This window comes from Nyctereutes procyonoides, unplaced genomic scaffold (genome assembly GCF_905146905.1).
Source record: "Nyctereutes procyonoides isolate TBG_1078 unplaced genomic scaffold, NYPRO_anot_genome, whole genome shotgun sequence".
Taxonomy (NCBI): Eukaryota; Metazoa; Chordata; class Mammalia; order Carnivora; family Canidae; genus Nyctereutes; species Nyctereutes procyonoides.
In genome coordinates, this window is record NW_026575052.1 from 20,387,437 (window position 1) to 20,404,355 (window position 16,919).

The window sequence follows — 16,919 nt, forward strand, 5'->3', positions numbered from 1 at the left end:
TTCAAAAACATTAGCTGGATTTTTGACTGTGACAAGGAGCTGTACTAGGCCTGCAAAATAATCGTGGTTAATAATTTTGAGCACCTACAAATTAAATATGTCAGGTTTGGTTTTATGTGCTTTACGCGGGATTAGTTAAGCCTCACAAAAACCTTGCAAGTTAAGTATCCTCAATCGCATTTGATTATTATGGAAATAAAGGTTCTGGAAGGCTCAGCAAATGCCACCGCCGGCGGGAGTCCCATTAAATTCCTGCCTCTTCCTTCCCAGGTTAAAAACACAGGACTCCGCCCCCTCGTCCAGGCCTGGCCCCGCCCCCTCGTCCAGGCCTGGCCCCGTCCAGCCGCATCACGCCTGCGCGCTCCCCGCGCCTGCCCCCTCCGCCCCGCCCACACGCGGCGCGCCTGCGCACTGCGTCCCCATGTGGGCTCGGGCCGTCAGCCGGGCCGGCTGAGCAGTGGCGCCGCGACCGCTGGGCTAGCCGGACCCTGCCCCCCGTTCAGCGGCGTCCCGCTGTTGCCCTCCGCTCTCGATCTTTCCCCCGTAACGCACATCGCCATGGGCAAGAGCCGGACGAAGCGCTTCAAGCGACCTCAGTTCTCCCCTACGGGCGACTGTCAGGCCGAAGCGGCAGCGGAGGCGGACGGGACCGGGGGAGACGAGGACGACGGGCCCGCGGCGGAGCTGCTAGAGAAGGTGAGGCGGGGGCCGCGAGGGGCGGGTCTCGCGATGAGCCCCGGGGCCGCGCGGCGCCCCCTGCCGCGGCCTCCGCGCCTGCGCTCTGCGCCGCCTCTGACTTGCTCCCCTCCTGCAGCTCCAGCATCCGAGCGCCGAGGTCCGCGAGTGCGCCTGCGCGGGGCTGGCCCGGCTGGTCCAGCAGCGGCCCGCGTGGCCGGGCTTGGCGCGTCGGGACGCGGTGCGCCGCCTCGGGCCGCTGCTGCTGGACCCCAGCCTGGCGGTGAGGGAGACGGCGGCCGGCGCGCTGAGGTGAGCGGGGTGGGGGTGGGGGGAGTCGCGGTGGCCAGCCAGCGCCCGGCGGGTGCCACGCAGTTCCTTGCCTGCGGCAGCTCCGCACGCCCACAACCGCCCAGGGTCTCCTATTCGCAGAGCGGGGATTTGAACTCAGGCTGCAGACTCCAGAGCAACCCGCGCCGCCCGAGCCACACGCGTTCCATCTGTCCGGTTGGCTGCTTTAGCTGCAGCAGCCATCTGGCCAACAGATCCCCCCCGCAGAGCCTCACCTACTTTAGGCTCTCTCCAAGAACCCTCCAGAGTCCCGAGGTTCCGGGAGCTCTCCCGGTGTACGTGGCAGGCGTTCTAGGTGCAGGGGGTTTGAGCAGGGCGCCGAGATCCCTGCCTTCAGAGAACCCATGTTGATGAGGAGACAGGAGACTAGGAAACTGGTAAAACAGGTAATAGTAGATAGTAAGAAGTGCAATGGAGAATACCAAGAGGATGATGAGCCGGAGGTGGGAAGTTTACTTTAAATTCTGATCTGTAGAGGATACTTGACCTGATGCATCGGAGCCAGACATGAAAATCCAGGGAGAAAGCATTCCCGACAGCGGGCACAGCAGAGAAGTGAGGCAGCAGAGGGCTTGGCATGGTGAAAGCACAGAAAGATTAGTGTGGCTGCACAGAGTAGACGTGGGTATCACAGGACATGGGGTTGTAGAGAAGGACAGGGACTTGGTGGTAGCGCTAAAGGGCCTATTTTGAGCAGGAGTGGCCTGATCTAATTTACCTTTTGGAAAGGCTACTCTGGTGGCTGTGCAGAGAATGGACTGTAGAGGGGGTAAGAGTAGAAGTTAATATTTGCAGTTCTTGCAGCTCTGTTACATTATGTTTCATTCATTGATTGAGCAAGTATATTTTGTGTACCTACTATGTCCTCCAGGCAATGGGCTAGGCTGTGGGCATGCGTTTGTAAGCAAGACAGACACAATATCTGTCCTTAGTGGATCTTACAGTATTGAGGAAGACTGGCATTAACCAAATTAATCACACAAGTGTATAATTACAGCCAATGATAATTATGGAGGGTGCTATAAGAGGATATAACTGGGGGTTCAGGGAAGAAAACCATAAAGGAGGGATGGGGATTAGCCACATGCTGGAGGAAACTGCATGTAGGAAGCCCTATCCTCTCCCTGAATCTTAGACATGCTGAGAACTCCTGGAAGGTTGTGGGGACAGCTGATTCATCTCCATATCTTCAATGCCTGGCACAGTGCTGTGCACTCAGAAGGCAAGCAAGCAGTGTCTTCCCAATTAAAATTCAGTTAATCCACGGTTGCTTGGGGGCCTGTCATTCAGCCTCACCCTTGATGCACTGAAGACTTGATCCCAAGAAAAGATCCCATCATATAAGATGATGTGATTTGTTTGAATTAACTAGGAATCGTTTTCTCCCCTCTACTGCCCCTGTAGCCACATACCTGTGTATTATCTCAGACTTCAAAATTAAGTTGTTAATGTAGAGAAAGGATCAGAACAGATGGAAATCTGTGGATTGGTTCTGCAGCATCTTACAGAAATAATAAGCAGTTTTCATCTGGAAAACCTTAAGTACAGGTAGAAATTAATTTGAGAGCTTAAAGTGTTTTGTGACATGTGCTCTGAGAAAAACATATTTTAAATTCTTTGTGTAGAAATCTCAGTGCTTGTGGAGGTTTTGAAGTTTGTGATGACATGGTGACTAAGGATATCATGACTCCTCTGGTTGCACTGCTGAAAGAGGTATGTGGTTTTTAGAGCATCTTCATGGTAGTTTTTGACTGTAGCTTTTTGTATACACACTTAGATTTCTTTAAAAAGATTTTACATATTTATTTGACAGCGCACAAGCAGAGGGAGCTACAGAGGGAGAGGGAGAAGCAGGCTCCCCACTGAGCAAGGAGCCCAAGGTGGGGCTCAATCCCAGGAATCTGGAAACATGGCCTGAGCTGAAGGCAGATGCTTAACTGAGCCACCCAGGCGCCCCCACACTTAAAGTTTTTTATTTTATTTTATTTTTATTTTTTAGGGCTTTGGTATTAGTTATTTTGTCTTCTTCCAAACATTCTATGGGAATTTGATTTCTTTTCCTAGAAACACTGATTTCTCATCATTAATATCAATCTCTTTTGTTTTTCCTATATTTATATGCTAATTGGAAAAGAACTTCCTAATACTATAGACTAATTCCTTTAGACCTTAAATTTTATTTATTTATTTTTTTAAAGATTTTTATCTATTCATGAGAGACACACAGAGACAGAGGCAGAGACACAGGCAGAGGGAGAAGCAGGCTCCATGCAGAGAGCCGAATGCGGGATTTGATCCCGGGACTCCAGGATCACACCCTGAGCCAAAGATAGACTCTTAAACCGCTGAGCCACCCAGGCCGTCCCTAGACCTTAAATTTTATAAATTAAAATAATTAGTCTTTATGGATTGCTTATTTTTGTGTCAGGTGGTGTTTTATGTATTATTCAATCCTTTTTTTTAATAACAATTCTTTTTTTTTTAAGATTTTTTAATTTATTTATTCATAGAGACACACAGAGAGAGGCAGAGACACAGGCAGAGGGAGGAGCCCGATGTGGGACTCAACCCAGGGTCTCCAGGATCACGCCCTAGGCTGTAGGCGGTGCTAAACCGCTGCGCCACCAGGGCTGCCCTATTATTCAATCCTTGCAGTAGTCCTATTTGAAAGGTGGTATTCCTGTTTTACAGATGAAAAACCTGAGGCATAATTTGCCATGAAGATTACATTAAATTTTGAAATTTAGTATTATCCCAACCTTATTGCATGATGTAGTTTAGGGATTAAGTTCTCTCTTGGGGCACTTGGGTAGCTCATTCGGTTAAGTGTCCGATTCTTTTTTTTTTTTTTTTAAGGATTTTATTTATTCATGAGAGACACACAGAGAGAGAGGCAGAAACATAGGCAGAGAGAGAAACAGGCTCAATGCAGGGAGCCCGATGTGGGACTCAACCCCAGGATCATACCCTGAGCTGAAGGCAGACACTCAACTGCTGAGCCACCCAGGTGCCCCATAAATAAAATCTTTAAAAAAAAATTTTTTTTTTTTTTTTTACTTAAATCTTCATAAAGAATATCCACTTTTGATGAAAGGCATCAATCTTATTCTGTTTAGAGCATTGGTTCTGAACTGGTGGTGATTTGCCCCACATGGGACATTTGACAATGTCTGGAGACATTTTTGATCTGAGGGTAGGTGTTGGTACTGGCATGAGGTGGGTAGGGGCCAAGGATGCTGCTATACATCCTACAATGCACGTGTCAACCCCCACAACAAAGAATTGTCTAGTCCGAAGTGTCAGCAGTGCTGAGATTGAGAAGCCCTACTTTAGCGGGGACTGTGGCTTATGGTAGAGGGCCAGTACCGTAGTGGTACCAGGCACCAACTTTGGAGCCAGAATCCCTGGATCAGAATCCCAGCTTTGAGTTTGCTAAGCTACTGCTTCAGCAATCTGCCTGTACCTCAGTCTCCTATTTGTAGTGGACGATTGGGAATAATAGTTCATCTGCTTCACAGGTGTGTTGTCAGGATTAAATTACTTAAAGTGCTTAGAGTAGTGTCTTCCACATAGAAGGCACTGTAGAGACAGTAGTGCATGTCACCTTTCTGTGTCTGATTTATTATCTTTATTGCATTAGGTGAAATACATTATATCAATTTTAAATTTTAAAATGTTAAATGGTTTGTATCCAGTTTGTATAGTGACTTGTGAACTTCAGCTGTATTTCTTGCCAGAAAAGAGCAGGATTGTGGGAAGTGTACTGCTTATGAGAATTTGATGAGCTCGTTAACCACTATAATTGCTGATGTTTAGTTTTTGTGATTCTTCACTATCATTAGCCTTTTTGTTTAATTATTCTTTTGAACTGGGGTGCTAATCATGATATTTGGTTACAGTGTAGTGCTGGCCTGGATTCAAATGAGATGTCTCCACAGGAAAAAAAAGATCAGAACAGAAATTCTATTGAGAACATAGCCAATGAGGCCATGAACGTGCTGTGGAATATATGGTAAGAAATAGCCTCTTGCTACAGCACCACTCAGGTTACTGCTTTTTCTGTTAAACTGCAGCCTCTGTTCTCCTTGGTGGGCTCCCGTACCCTGATGTTAATGCTTGGTAGGAGGTAGTCTCAAGTGACCTAAGATCACCCCTCCCTCCTAAGCACATCATTACATCTTTCTTTGCTTTAGAACTCTTCTCTCCAATCATTGCTGCTGACAGAAATAAGAGGAATCGTGGTCATTATCACCTGCTGCACCCCGGCTCTCCCCCACTACCTGCATAACCTTAAGCAGTCACTGTCTTAAAGCTGGTCAGGCCTTTGAGTGGTAGCTGCTTGGGCCTATGAGATGAATGAGACGGGGGCCACAGCCCTTGGCTGGTGCTTTACTCCTCTACCCTGGCATTGACTGTTTGACAGGGAAGTAGATGCCTGGGAAGAGCTCCCTTGGCCCCTGTAGGAAGGAGGCCATGCTCTTGATGATGGTGGCGGTGGTGGGCTGGAGTGGGCTTGCTGTTAGGAATGGAAATGCTAGAAACAGTACCTGGATTTACTTGTTTCTACTCAATTTTATGTCCCACTTTTCTAGCAGGATTCCACCAATTTCCCTATTTTCCAGTCAGCAGTGATGATAACTTCTGACCTAAAAACACAGGTATATCTTAGAATGCAGGACTAAGTTGGATCCTGAAAAACTGCCCACATAGCCGTCTGAACTTGCCTGTGGTATCATTTCAAACTAGTGCATGCATTCCATTAGAAGAAGTGGAGAGATCAGATTTGAGAAGGTGACATTTGAGCGAGCTGGTGGGCACATTTTTCTGTGCACCAGATGACTTTAACTTATTTGTTGGACTTAGAAATTTAAAAAAGTCAAAAAAAACTTTTTTGAAAAGAACCTGTACAAGTACTCTCCATACTCACTTTCCTGAATGCCTATGAGCCCTGTCTATATCATTTCCAGTTGTCCTAGCTCTTCACATTTTTGTTTTATACTTCATATTTTAAATTGTATATATCATGCACATGAATATATCTGCAGGTACCTTAACGCATGAATGCCTTATCTTCCTGACTATACCTGAATTTCCTGTGGGCATCTTGAGGGTGGGCTCATAGTGTTGTAGTAACCAAATAGGTAGACAGGCAGAAAATACTTTAGATAGCAGAATTGAATTTTATAATTTAGTCAATTCTGTTTAATAATCTGGTCAGCTCTTTTAGTGTATCATGTAAATGTGATTATGAGAAATACTCTCCTCTGGAAACATGGATCAGATTATTGAAATCAGCTCTTTTTACCCTATATTTGGTATGTATGTTTATTAATAACATTTTTTTATATTAACATTCTTAACATTAATTCTAACTTTTTTGTTGAAAGACAGTGTAATTTCAAATGTATTATAGTAATTTCTCTTTTGCAGACTGCAAATTATGCTTACTGAAATTATAATAGTCTAGAAGGAATGTATAAAATTAGTTTTATTTTCTTTTAAATTTGTGCTTTTTGTATAAGTATAGAGGTCTTTTATCCTCGCTTTAACTTACTGTTACGTAGAAGGAACAGTAGGCTAGACTTTAGGAACCATCACTAACAAAATGTGTGATCTTTGGATAGATCACTTCACCTTTTGGGGCCTGGATGTCCTTATGTATAGGGTGAGGAATAGAAGTAAATGATTTCTAAGATCTCTCCTGGCTCCAGCCTCGTAAAGGAAACTGACATTGCAGGTAAGGGATTGGCTAAAATGTTCTGTGATAGAATTAAAAATACAGAAAGCCAGTTTTGTTTATGTGCAAGTGAATTTGAGCGGGCATCGGTTTCTTCATCTATAAAAATGGTGGGTGTTTGACTCCAATTCTTGGGTTCTTTTATAAAGCCTAATTTATCTTTTCATGAATTTCTGTGGTTGATTTCTTAATGTTCAAATGTGAATAGTAAAACTTTTTTTTCCCCCTTCAATTTAGTGAATGCAGTAGTAGAGCAGTATCTATATTCAACAAAGAAGGGTGTTTGGAGATTGTATTAAAGTATTTAAGTAGGTTTTCCACCAATGTTGACCTGGCTATTTCAGTAGGTAAGTGAAGAAAAAGTGATGATTTATTAAGTATGTGTGGCCTTATTCAAAAATTTTTATTCCAACACAGCATGTTTATTCTACAGAAGTGATTTTTTTCCCTCATTATATGTAAATGTGTAACTGAGTTCTGTTTGTTCTGAATCTTTTAAAATCTGTGATTAATATTTACATAATTTTCCTGCTCTTCACTCTGAAAGGGAGGAAGGTAATTATGTGAGCAGGTGCGGTTTCTAGTATATTACCATCCTTAGAAGGCTTTATTAATTCTTGAAGCTTTCATCTCCCATTTACTGAGAAACAGTAACCCACAACTACCTGGCCTCTGAGCCAAAGTTAATTGGAATCTAGACTTATTTAAATGTCTTGTACCACTGTCTCATACTCCCATACTCCCAGCAGAAAACGGATAACCTGTGCTTTTTTTTTTTTTTTTTTTTTGAGAGGAACATAAGTGATTGAAATTTCACATAGGCCTGCTTCCCTTCTATGGGAGAGGGAAAGTAGAGCCTGGCAGCTTCAGCTGCCTTGACTCCCTCACGTTTTCTCTGTGTGGTACAGAGCATAGGGAGCCAAAGTGGGGAACACTTGTCCATTTGGAGAGACAGACTGGAGGCTGGGTGGCTCAACAGAACTCTGGGGAGAGTGGAGAAATCATTGATGAAAAACATTTCTTTTCTTCCCATTATAATGGCCAGGCATCCAGCTGTCCTTTTATTTAATTATGCATTTCTCCTGGCATGGACTAAGTGTATTCCCTTTACTGATGTTTCTCTTGACTTTAATATATATTTTTAAGGGAACAGGAGAAAAAAACAGAAAAAAACTACTGGGAAAAATTAAAAACAGTTTCTCAAAATGAAATCTTTGGCAAAAGGGCGATTTATGAATAAATGTGGATTTTAAAAACAGTTGAACTAGGAAATTGGTAGGTGGCTTTTAATCTCAGAAGACGGTTTTTCTTTACAATGAAGGACATTCACAAAAGTTAGTTAATAGCTTTTATTTTTTATTTAAAGATTTTATTTATTCATTCATGAAAGACAGAGAGAGGCAGAGATATAGGTAGAGGGAGAATCAGGCTCCATGCAGGAAGCTGGATGTGGCACTCTGATCCCAAGACTGTGGGATCACTCCCTGAGCCAAAGGCAGATGCTCAACTGCTGAGCCACGCAGGCATCCCAGTTAATAGCTTTTAAAAGAAAAACTTCACTTCTGTTTTTGTATCTTTAGTCTTGAGGATTAATTTAAAATTTATTTTTCTCTAATAAAAAAAAGGATTAAAGTAATTTTGCATTGTATAATGTTTTCTTTCTGCATTTAGCTAGATTCATGAGTTTTTATTTTTTATTTTTTTATTTTTTTTGATTCATGAGTTTTTAAACAAGTGTCAAATTACTTTGGGTTGAAAATCAAGGTTTACATACAGTAAAGTGAACTTCTGAGATTCTGTCATATGTATTAACATGGCTTTCTTAGGTCTTGTCTTTATTCTAGCAACCATAGTTTCTCTTGGCTTTTTGCTAAAGTGAATTTAATCAGTCTCTTAATGAAAAAAATTACATTTGGATATATGCGTGTATGTGGATTTGTATACAAATGCATTTGGGGAACTAAACTAGATCACAGCAGTAGCATGTATTTTGACTAATTTGGATGGGCATGGATCAGCTGTGAAATTTTGAGACTGGAAAGAAATGGATTTGTTTGGAATACACTAAGAAAAACACATTTGGGCTTGGTTCCTCTTTTGTGCTTTAGAGATTTTTCTGTCAAAGTTGTAAGGCAATCCGAGTTGTTTTGATACTTTCAGTTAATTATTTCTGATCTGCAAGGCGTAATCCATTGTCTTGTTTTAATGCAAGGAAGGAGCTAAGCACTGAAGAGATCATAGCCATCTCTTAATTTACTCATAGTTTTATGTAAAATACTTTTTTCTTTTTTTTTTTTTAATTTTTATTTACTTAGGATAGTCACAGAGAGAGAGAGAGAGAGGCAGAGACACAGGTAGAGGGAGAAGCAGGCTCCATGCACCGGGAGCCCGATGTGGGATTCGATCCCGGGTCTCCAGGATCGCGCCCTGGGCCAAAGGCAGGCGCTAAACCGCTGCGCCACCCAGGGATCCCTCTAAGAGCCTTTTAAATTGTATTTTGTAAAAGAATAATTCTGTAAAGAATTAGAAATTAAAAATAAAAGAAAAAATTTTTCATTACACTGATAGTCTGAGAAGCCACATTTGCATGTACCATCCTTTAAGTAAAACATACCTATTTTACAAAAGCCACCTGTGTCTGAAGAAGTTATAAAGATACAAATGTTTAGTTGGAACTAGAGGGTATCATGCTAAGTGAAATAAGTCAGTCAGAGAAAGACAGGTACTATATGATCTTATTCATAAGTGGAATTTAAGAAACAAAACAGATGAACATAGGGGAAGGGAAAGAAAAAATAAGATAAAAACAGAGAGGGAGGCAAACCATTAAAGACTGTTTACTGTAGGGAACAAACTGAGAGTTGCTGGAGGGACAGTGGGTGTGGAGGATGAGGTAATTGGGTGATGGGCATTAAGGAGGGCACGTGGTGGAATGAGCCCTGGGTTGAATACTATATGCAGCTGATGAATCACTAAATTCTACCACTGAAACTAATAATACAGTATATTTTAACTAAATTGAATTTAAATACAGAATTTTTAAAAAGTTGCAAATGTTTTCTGATGAGTTAAATTGTTGTAAATTATCCTAGCAGAATTCACTTGTGTCTTAATTTTTATCTTTATAGCATATTGTTTGCAGACAGTGACTGAAGATAACCCAGAGCTGCTGAAATCTTTCAGTGACCCAGCATTGCATGTACTGGAATCAGCAATGCTTTCTCCTGTCACTTCCATGGAGTACATTCTATTAAAGACATTGGTGGCAGGTAAAATTTAGCTATAGGCAATAGTGTGCTTTTTTAGTAATTTGTAATGGGTAGAGATGGATTCCAAAATTCAATCATTCATTTTCACCACATCAGGACCTTCTGTGCTTATATCTGTACTGAAAGTTGTAATATTTATGTGGAGATCCTTAATTCAAGAGGTTATGCAGGGCAGCCCTGATGGCTCAGCGGTTTAGCACTGCCTTCAGCCCAGGGCCTGATCCTGGAGACCTGGGATCGAGTCTTGCATCAGGCTCCCTGTATGGAACCTGCTTCTCTCTCTGCCTCTGTCTCTGCCTCTTTCTCTCTCTCTGTGTGTCTCTCATGAATAAATCAATAAAATCTTAAAAAAAAAAAAGATATGCATAGTTGTGGAGCCTTCTAGAATAGGTTTCTCTTCAATTTAACAAGTTACTGTCAACAGATAAAGAAGTGCTATTCTCAAGATCCTCTCTTGCTTCTGAACCAGTGAGTTCAGAAATGGACTCTGGGCATCTAAGACATGACCACTCACTTTTTTTTTTTTTTTTTAAGATTTTATTGATTTATTCATGTGAGACACCCAGAGAGAGAGGCAGAGACATAGAAGGAGAAGCAGGCTCCATGCAGGGAGCCCAATGTGGGACTTGATCCCGGGACTCCAGGATCACACCCTGAGCTGAAGGCAGATGCTCAATTGCCAAGCCACCCAGGCATCCCACTCTCCTTGGGATTTATATCTCCTAGATATAAAGATAAGAAATAACCTGGTGATCTGTTGAGTAATGGGTAATTTATATTTTTTCTGTATATATCTTCCTCTTGCCCTTGCAGAGGTAAGGTCTTGAGTGCTGTTGATTTTTAAAGTAGTGAAATACATGTACCATAGACTTTACCATCTTGACCATTTTTGAGCATACGGTAATGTTAAGTACATTCATGTTGTTGTGCAACCAATCTCCAGGACTCTTCATCTTGCAGAAGTGGAACTCTGCACACGTTGAATAATTCTCCATTTTCCCCTCCTCACACCCCTACTTTCTGTCTCTATGAATTTGACTATTTTAGGTGCTTCATATGAGTAGAATTATATAGTGTTTTTCTTTTTGTAACTGGCTAATTTCAGTTTTATTATTCTTAAACTTTTGTTTTGTTTTTAAGTAAGCTCTACACCCAACGTGGGACTCAAACTCACAACCTCAAGATCAGGAGTTGTATGCTCTACCAACTCTAATTCATTTAGTATAATGTCCTCAGAGTTGTCCATCCATGTTGTAGGGTGTGTCAGAATTTCCTTCCTTTTTAAGGGCTGAATAATATTCCACTATATGTATGTGTCACATTTTATTTAACCATTCATTAGCAGATGGGAACTTGAGTCAGTGGCTATTGAGTAATGCTGCTGTGATTATGGGTGTACACATATCTGTTTGAGTCCCTGCTTTCAATTCTTTTGAGTTCATATCCAGGATATATTTTTATTTTACAGAGGCTTTTTTGTTGTTGTTGTTGTTTTCATCTGTCTATTTACTTAATAGTAGCTTCTATTCTCTTTTGATAAATTAGCAAAAAACCAAGAACCTACTCTGGTTTGTCCATGAGACCTTGGAAATTTAGTGCATTTCATTCCTCTCTTGGAATATAAGAAACTGCCTAGAGGGCAGCTCAGGTTAAAATGAAAGAATGAGGCAACTCATTTGTCATTTCATGTGAAAGTTGATCAGTATTCTCTCTGTTGCTGTGCGGTGTGTACGAGAGAGGCATTGTGTGTCAAGGAAGAGAGATGATTATGCAGGACTGTAATAAAGGGAGCTGCCTCTGTGCAAAGCTTGCTTGCTTTCTTTTTCTTTATTTCTTCCTTTCTTTTTCTTTTTGACATTTAATAAAAACTGAACACAGGCAGAGGGTTTGAGATTTCTTTTTTTGTAATTACACCTGAGCTTAAAAGAACCAATCTTGCAGAAACTGTATTTAATACAAGCTTTCACAGGCAAGTCCTTTGTGCTTATGTGCGTTTTCCCCTCAGGCACAATTTGGAACCTAAAGGACATTATTCCATCCAAGAGTCAGGCAGAAATCATAAATGCCATACTGAAGATCTTGTCTGAAGTTCTAGACCTGGATGCTGGTGAGATAGTAGTCCAAATGCAGGAGGCCGAAAAGCAGAGGTTAGAAGCCGCTGCAGAGACAGAGGACATACTAGGGAGCGCCAACCATGACGCTTTGATGGAAGATGATGAAATGGAAGAGATTCCGCACAAAAGAAAAGTCAGAAGGAAAACCTTCATTTCAGATTTGCTTCCAGTAAGTCAGATTGATGCTTGCAAGCCTTGATTAATATAGCTATTTTCTTCCAATAAGTATCCTAAGCTTTGTAGAACACTGTCACAGTACAGTTAATTATAAAGTGAATTTCAGTAACAATCCATCATGTTTCCCCATTGGCTCTCTTTGCAATGTTAGAAATCTATTCCCAAAGGGGGAGCAAACATCTCTTGTCTAAAATGAGACTTTTCCACAGAAGATTTCCAAGAGGGGAGAGACCAGTACTTTTGTGACACTTGAGAAGCATTCAGTCATCTTCCTAACTCCTGTGTCTCCCCCTCTTCATTTACACACTCTCCACCAGATTGTCCTCATACTGAAGGAGTTTTTATTTTGCATTCTTGTCTCTTTTACGTTAATGTTTATCCTTATCAAAATAGCAAGCTCAGCCCTCATTAGCCCACTACTGCTGAGCTTGGGTGCTTTTGAGAATTGGTGGTTTTAGGGGTCACTGACACACTCGTGTTGGTGTAAAAGAACAAGCTCAGGTGCAGGGAAGGGAACATTTCAGCAGAGCAGGTCAGCAGAGATGGAGCCATACTTTGGGAAAATGTTCCCCCCAAGGAGGAGCGCAAGCAGTTGGGAAGACTGGAGGACAGCGACTTGGCTCTATTCATTCAGATGCACATTTTCTGTGTTCCTGCTGTGTGCCAGGCACCGTGCTGAATGCTGACACGAGAAGATGATTAAGACATTTTTCTTGTCTTCAGGGACCTTATCTGTCTTAGGAGGACAGACACATAATTAGGACATGTTACAATGCTTTTGCTAAGAGCAGGGTAGGGCTGTGCACAGATTTCTGAGGGAGTGGTTTGCATAGAGAGGCACGCTGGCTGGATAGCCCTGACGGGAGAGGAGAAGGAAAGATTGCCAGAGAAGGCTTTGTGGACAGAACAACTAGCTGCCTTGAAGGATGGTATAGGAACAGTGTGGTGAAAGCAGGTTACTGTCATTAGGTGGTCTAGTGGCAGAGAGATAGGTTAGGTTGCTGACATCTTTTGGAAGAGAGATGACGGAGTCTGACCTGGAGGAGTACTGGTCCTTTCCTCTCAGGCCTTCTGCGGTTCCAGATTCTCTCCAGACCGACATACGGTGAACTGAACCTGACAGCTGTCTTCGGTCAGAGTTTTGACAAGTTTATGCCCAATATAAGAATTCTTTAAATGGAATATACCTGAAAATAGACATAACGGTATCCTACTTTCCTGGATTCACAAAGTCTTGTAAAGCATGAATTGGTGATATTTTAATGAAATCAAAATGTTGTAGTTAGAAGTGTTTTCCAAGCCTCCGTGGATAGATAGCCCTTAGGTGCATAGCATCGTGTTGAGTCTGGGGGGTGCATGTAAAGATGAAGAGGCTGCCTCATCCTTGAGTTGCTTGCAAGTCAAAGTTGCTTCAGAATTGTAGCACCTCTTTTGGTGCGGGCAGGCATGTTTGAACTCCAAATTTAGTCCTTGTTCTGTAGTCTGAGTAGAATTGAAAATCAGTAAGACAAGGTAGGCAAAGGCAGAGCTGTGAGCCTTATCCTCCCAAAGAGGTATTTCTGAAAAACCCTAGCAATATTTTCTCTGCAGTTGTTACGGGAAGGGTAAGTTACAGATTTGGGACAGACGTGGTTTCCCCCCTGGGGAAAGGCAGGATGTGACGGATTAGGGCTTGGAGGCCCTGTGGCGGTGGCATGGCACAGATTGTCCCAATTAATTGATGTGTACAGTGTTTGTGCCGATTTCCCATCGGACCTGGAGAGCGCAGTTGGGCTGTTCGGGAACTCTGAAGTATCTGAAATCCCTTGTGGGGAGGGGGAGAGTGGCACTTTTGATTTCCGCCCCCTCTTCAGCCTTGCTTTCCAGGGAGAAGGTGAGGACTGCAAGATGAGGTGGCATGGGCAAAAAGTACTGATCATTAACCGTTCAAGCATTTACTTTCCTTCATATTATTTAAAAATAGAACATTGGTGCTTATAAAATGCAGCATTTTCTCATAACAAAAGCTTGCTTTTTAAAGTCTGTTAGCATAGCTGAGTAGATCGGATTGATTAACATGCGGGTCAGTCAGCCAATGTTTAAGTGCCAGTAGGGTGCTGGACATCATGCTGGTATGTGCCCAGAATACAAATGTAATGGAAGGCTCTGGTCTTTCCCACTGCCCAAGGGCTGGTGCAGTAGGCCTTTGGAATCAAAACCTTTAATTGCATTACTTAAGAAGGTATAATCACAAATATGTAAAAGAAAGAACCAATCCAGATTGTTATTTTAACATATGCAGAAGAGGAGTCACTCAACCAGCTTCCACGGTTATCAGTGATCAAATCATAGTCTGTTTTATTTCGTCTCTTTCCCCTCCTCCTCTCCCCTCTCAGCGCTGAATAGTTTGAAGCAAATCTCAGATGTCATAATATTTCATCGAGATTGGTTCTTTATGATTGTTTGATGACAATAAGAAGCAGAACAGTTCTGAGCAGGAGAGTTCTTTAAAGAAGTAGAACTTAATTTCAGGGTTCTTCTGAGCCAGGTTTTCATATATCTCAAGAGGATGAGAGCTCCACAAGAGCTTATCTTTATTTAGCTTTGAGTCGACTCTAATAAACGTTTTCTTGAATATCATACACAAAGCAGATAGGAATAATTTTTATATATGTTCTTCCCAGCAGTAAAAAAAATACAAGGATTTCTAAGCTACATCTTTTTTTATATTTATTTATTTATTCTATTTATTTTATTTTTTTATTTTTGAAGAAAGAGAGGGGAGAGCACAGGCAGGTAGAATGGCAGAGGAAGAGGGAGAAGCAGACTCCCAGCTAAGCAGGGAGCCCACTGCAGGCAGGGCTCAATCCCAGGACCCTTAGCAGATGCCTCACCAACTGAGGTACCCAGATGCCCCTCAAGCTACATCTTTTAAATGAACACTTTGCTTTAAAATACATCTTATCAAAAATAATTATCTTTTAGTAATGATTTTATTTTAAATTTATTTTTATTATTTTATCATTGCTATTGATCTTAAGTAATTTCTGCATCCAGCTTGGACCTTGAACTCACAATCTCGAAATCAAGAGTCACATACTCTACCAACTTAGCCAACCAGGTGCCCCTATTTATTATTTTTTAATGATTTTGAACACACAGGACACCTGGGTGGCTCAGCAGTTAAGCGTCTGCCTTTTGGCTCAGGGTGTGATCCTGGAGTCCTGGGATCGAGTCCCACATCAGGCTCCCTGCATGGAGCCTGCTTCTCCCTCTGCCTCAGTATCTGTGTGTCTCTCATGAGTAAATAAAAAAAACCTTTAAAAATAATAATTTGAACACGGTTCAAAGTGGGAGTCCGATTGTTGCACAAGAAGTTGCTAGAGGATTATAGATCAGCGTGAACATTCTGGAAAGGAAAATAGGGACACATCACAGGATCTTTAGATGTTTTTTTGACCCACTAAATCTGAGGAAATGAGATATCCAAGTAATCTGAAATATTCCAAATTAGTGTATTTAATGGAATATTGCACATGCATTAAGAAGACAATTAGAAGCCTGTTGAGACAGAAACATTCAGACAATAAAAGATACTTTTTTTTAAAGCCTATACACTATCTGAATATCAATGTAGCTATTTCACTTTTCATAGGTAATTTAAGAGTTAAGGTCACATAAATTTCTACAACCCGTTTTAAGACTAGTAATTGAGAAGTTCACATTAATTATTCCCATAATTAATTAATATGGAACGTTCCAGAAGAAAGTTCTCCCCTTTCTTCAGTTTATTTTTATTTTATTTTATTTTATTTTAAGATTTAATATATTTATTTGACAGAGCACAAACAGTTGAAGAGGGAGAAGCAAGCTCCCGCTAAGCAGGGAGCCCGGTGCAGGGCTGCATCCCAGGACCCTGGGATCATGACCTGGGCCCAAGGCAGATGCTTAACTGGCTAGCCACCCAGGTGTTTCCCCCTTTCTTCAGTCTTAAATAAATGTTTTTTAATTTTTAAAAAGATTTTACTTACTTATTTATGATAGACACACACATAGAAAGGCAGAGACACAGGCAGAGGGAGAAGCAGGTTTCCCGCAGGGATCCTGATGCGGCACTTGATCCCAGGACCCTGGTATCACGACCTGAGCCAGAGGCAGACGCTCAATCACCGAGCCACCCAGGTGCCCCAAATAAATGGTTTATTGCTGGCTTCAGAGAAAGCCAGGAAGCAAGCCTGTCTACACCTTAGCCAAGCCTTGTTAGTCATATAAGGGCTTGTTAGTAGTTCTTGTTAATGTGGTCTTTTCCTTTTTTTTTTTTTAATGCGGTCTTTTCCAAGAAGATGTCTAAGCATCTAAAAGTTAGTGTTAGAGCAGCCCCGGTGGCCCAGTGGTTTAGCGCCGTCTTCAGCCCCGGGGTGTGATACTGGAGACCCGGGATCGAGTCCCACATCGGGCTCCCTGCATGGAGCCTGCTTCTCCCTCTGCCTGTGTCTCTGCCTTTCTCTCTCTGTCATGAATAAATAAATAAAATCTTAAAAAAAAAAATAAAAGTGTTGCGTATAAGTGCCTAGTCTCTGAAATGAGCTCTTGTTTTAATCTTAGTGTGCTGAGCTA

At 41.9% G+C, this 16,919-nt stretch overlaps 1 protein-coding gene across 4 annotated transcripts in view; it reads left to right on the plus strand.

Annotated features, from left to right (window-relative positions):
• The first annotated feature begins 405 nt into the window (after nt 1–405).
• The window catches only part of HEATR3 (HEAT repeat containing 3), a 66,819-nt gene continuing 50,305 nt past the window's right edge, over nt 406–16,919 (plus strand). For 2 of the 4 annotated variants that reach the window (XR_008665256.1, XM_055331516.1), the window contains exons 1-7: nt 430–696; nt 815–987; nt 2,652–2,739; nt 4,926–5,038; nt 7,001–7,110; nt 9,892–10,032; nt 12,038–12,315. Coding sequence is in view for 3 of the 4 variants with exons in the window: in XM_055331516.1 (XP_055187491.1) it covers nt 559–696; nt 815–987; nt 2,652–2,739; nt 4,926–5,038; nt 7,001–7,110; nt 9,892–10,032; nt 12,038–12,315 (1,041 nt within the window). In the remaining variant the exon portion in view is untranslated. Of the gene's footprint in view, nt 697–814; nt 988–2,651; nt 2,740–4,925; nt 5,039–7,000; nt 7,111–9,891; nt 10,033–12,037; nt 12,316–16,919 lie in introns of all 4 variants that reach the window. The other 2 variants (XM_055331518.1, XM_055331517.1) reach the window with 2 other exon arrangements.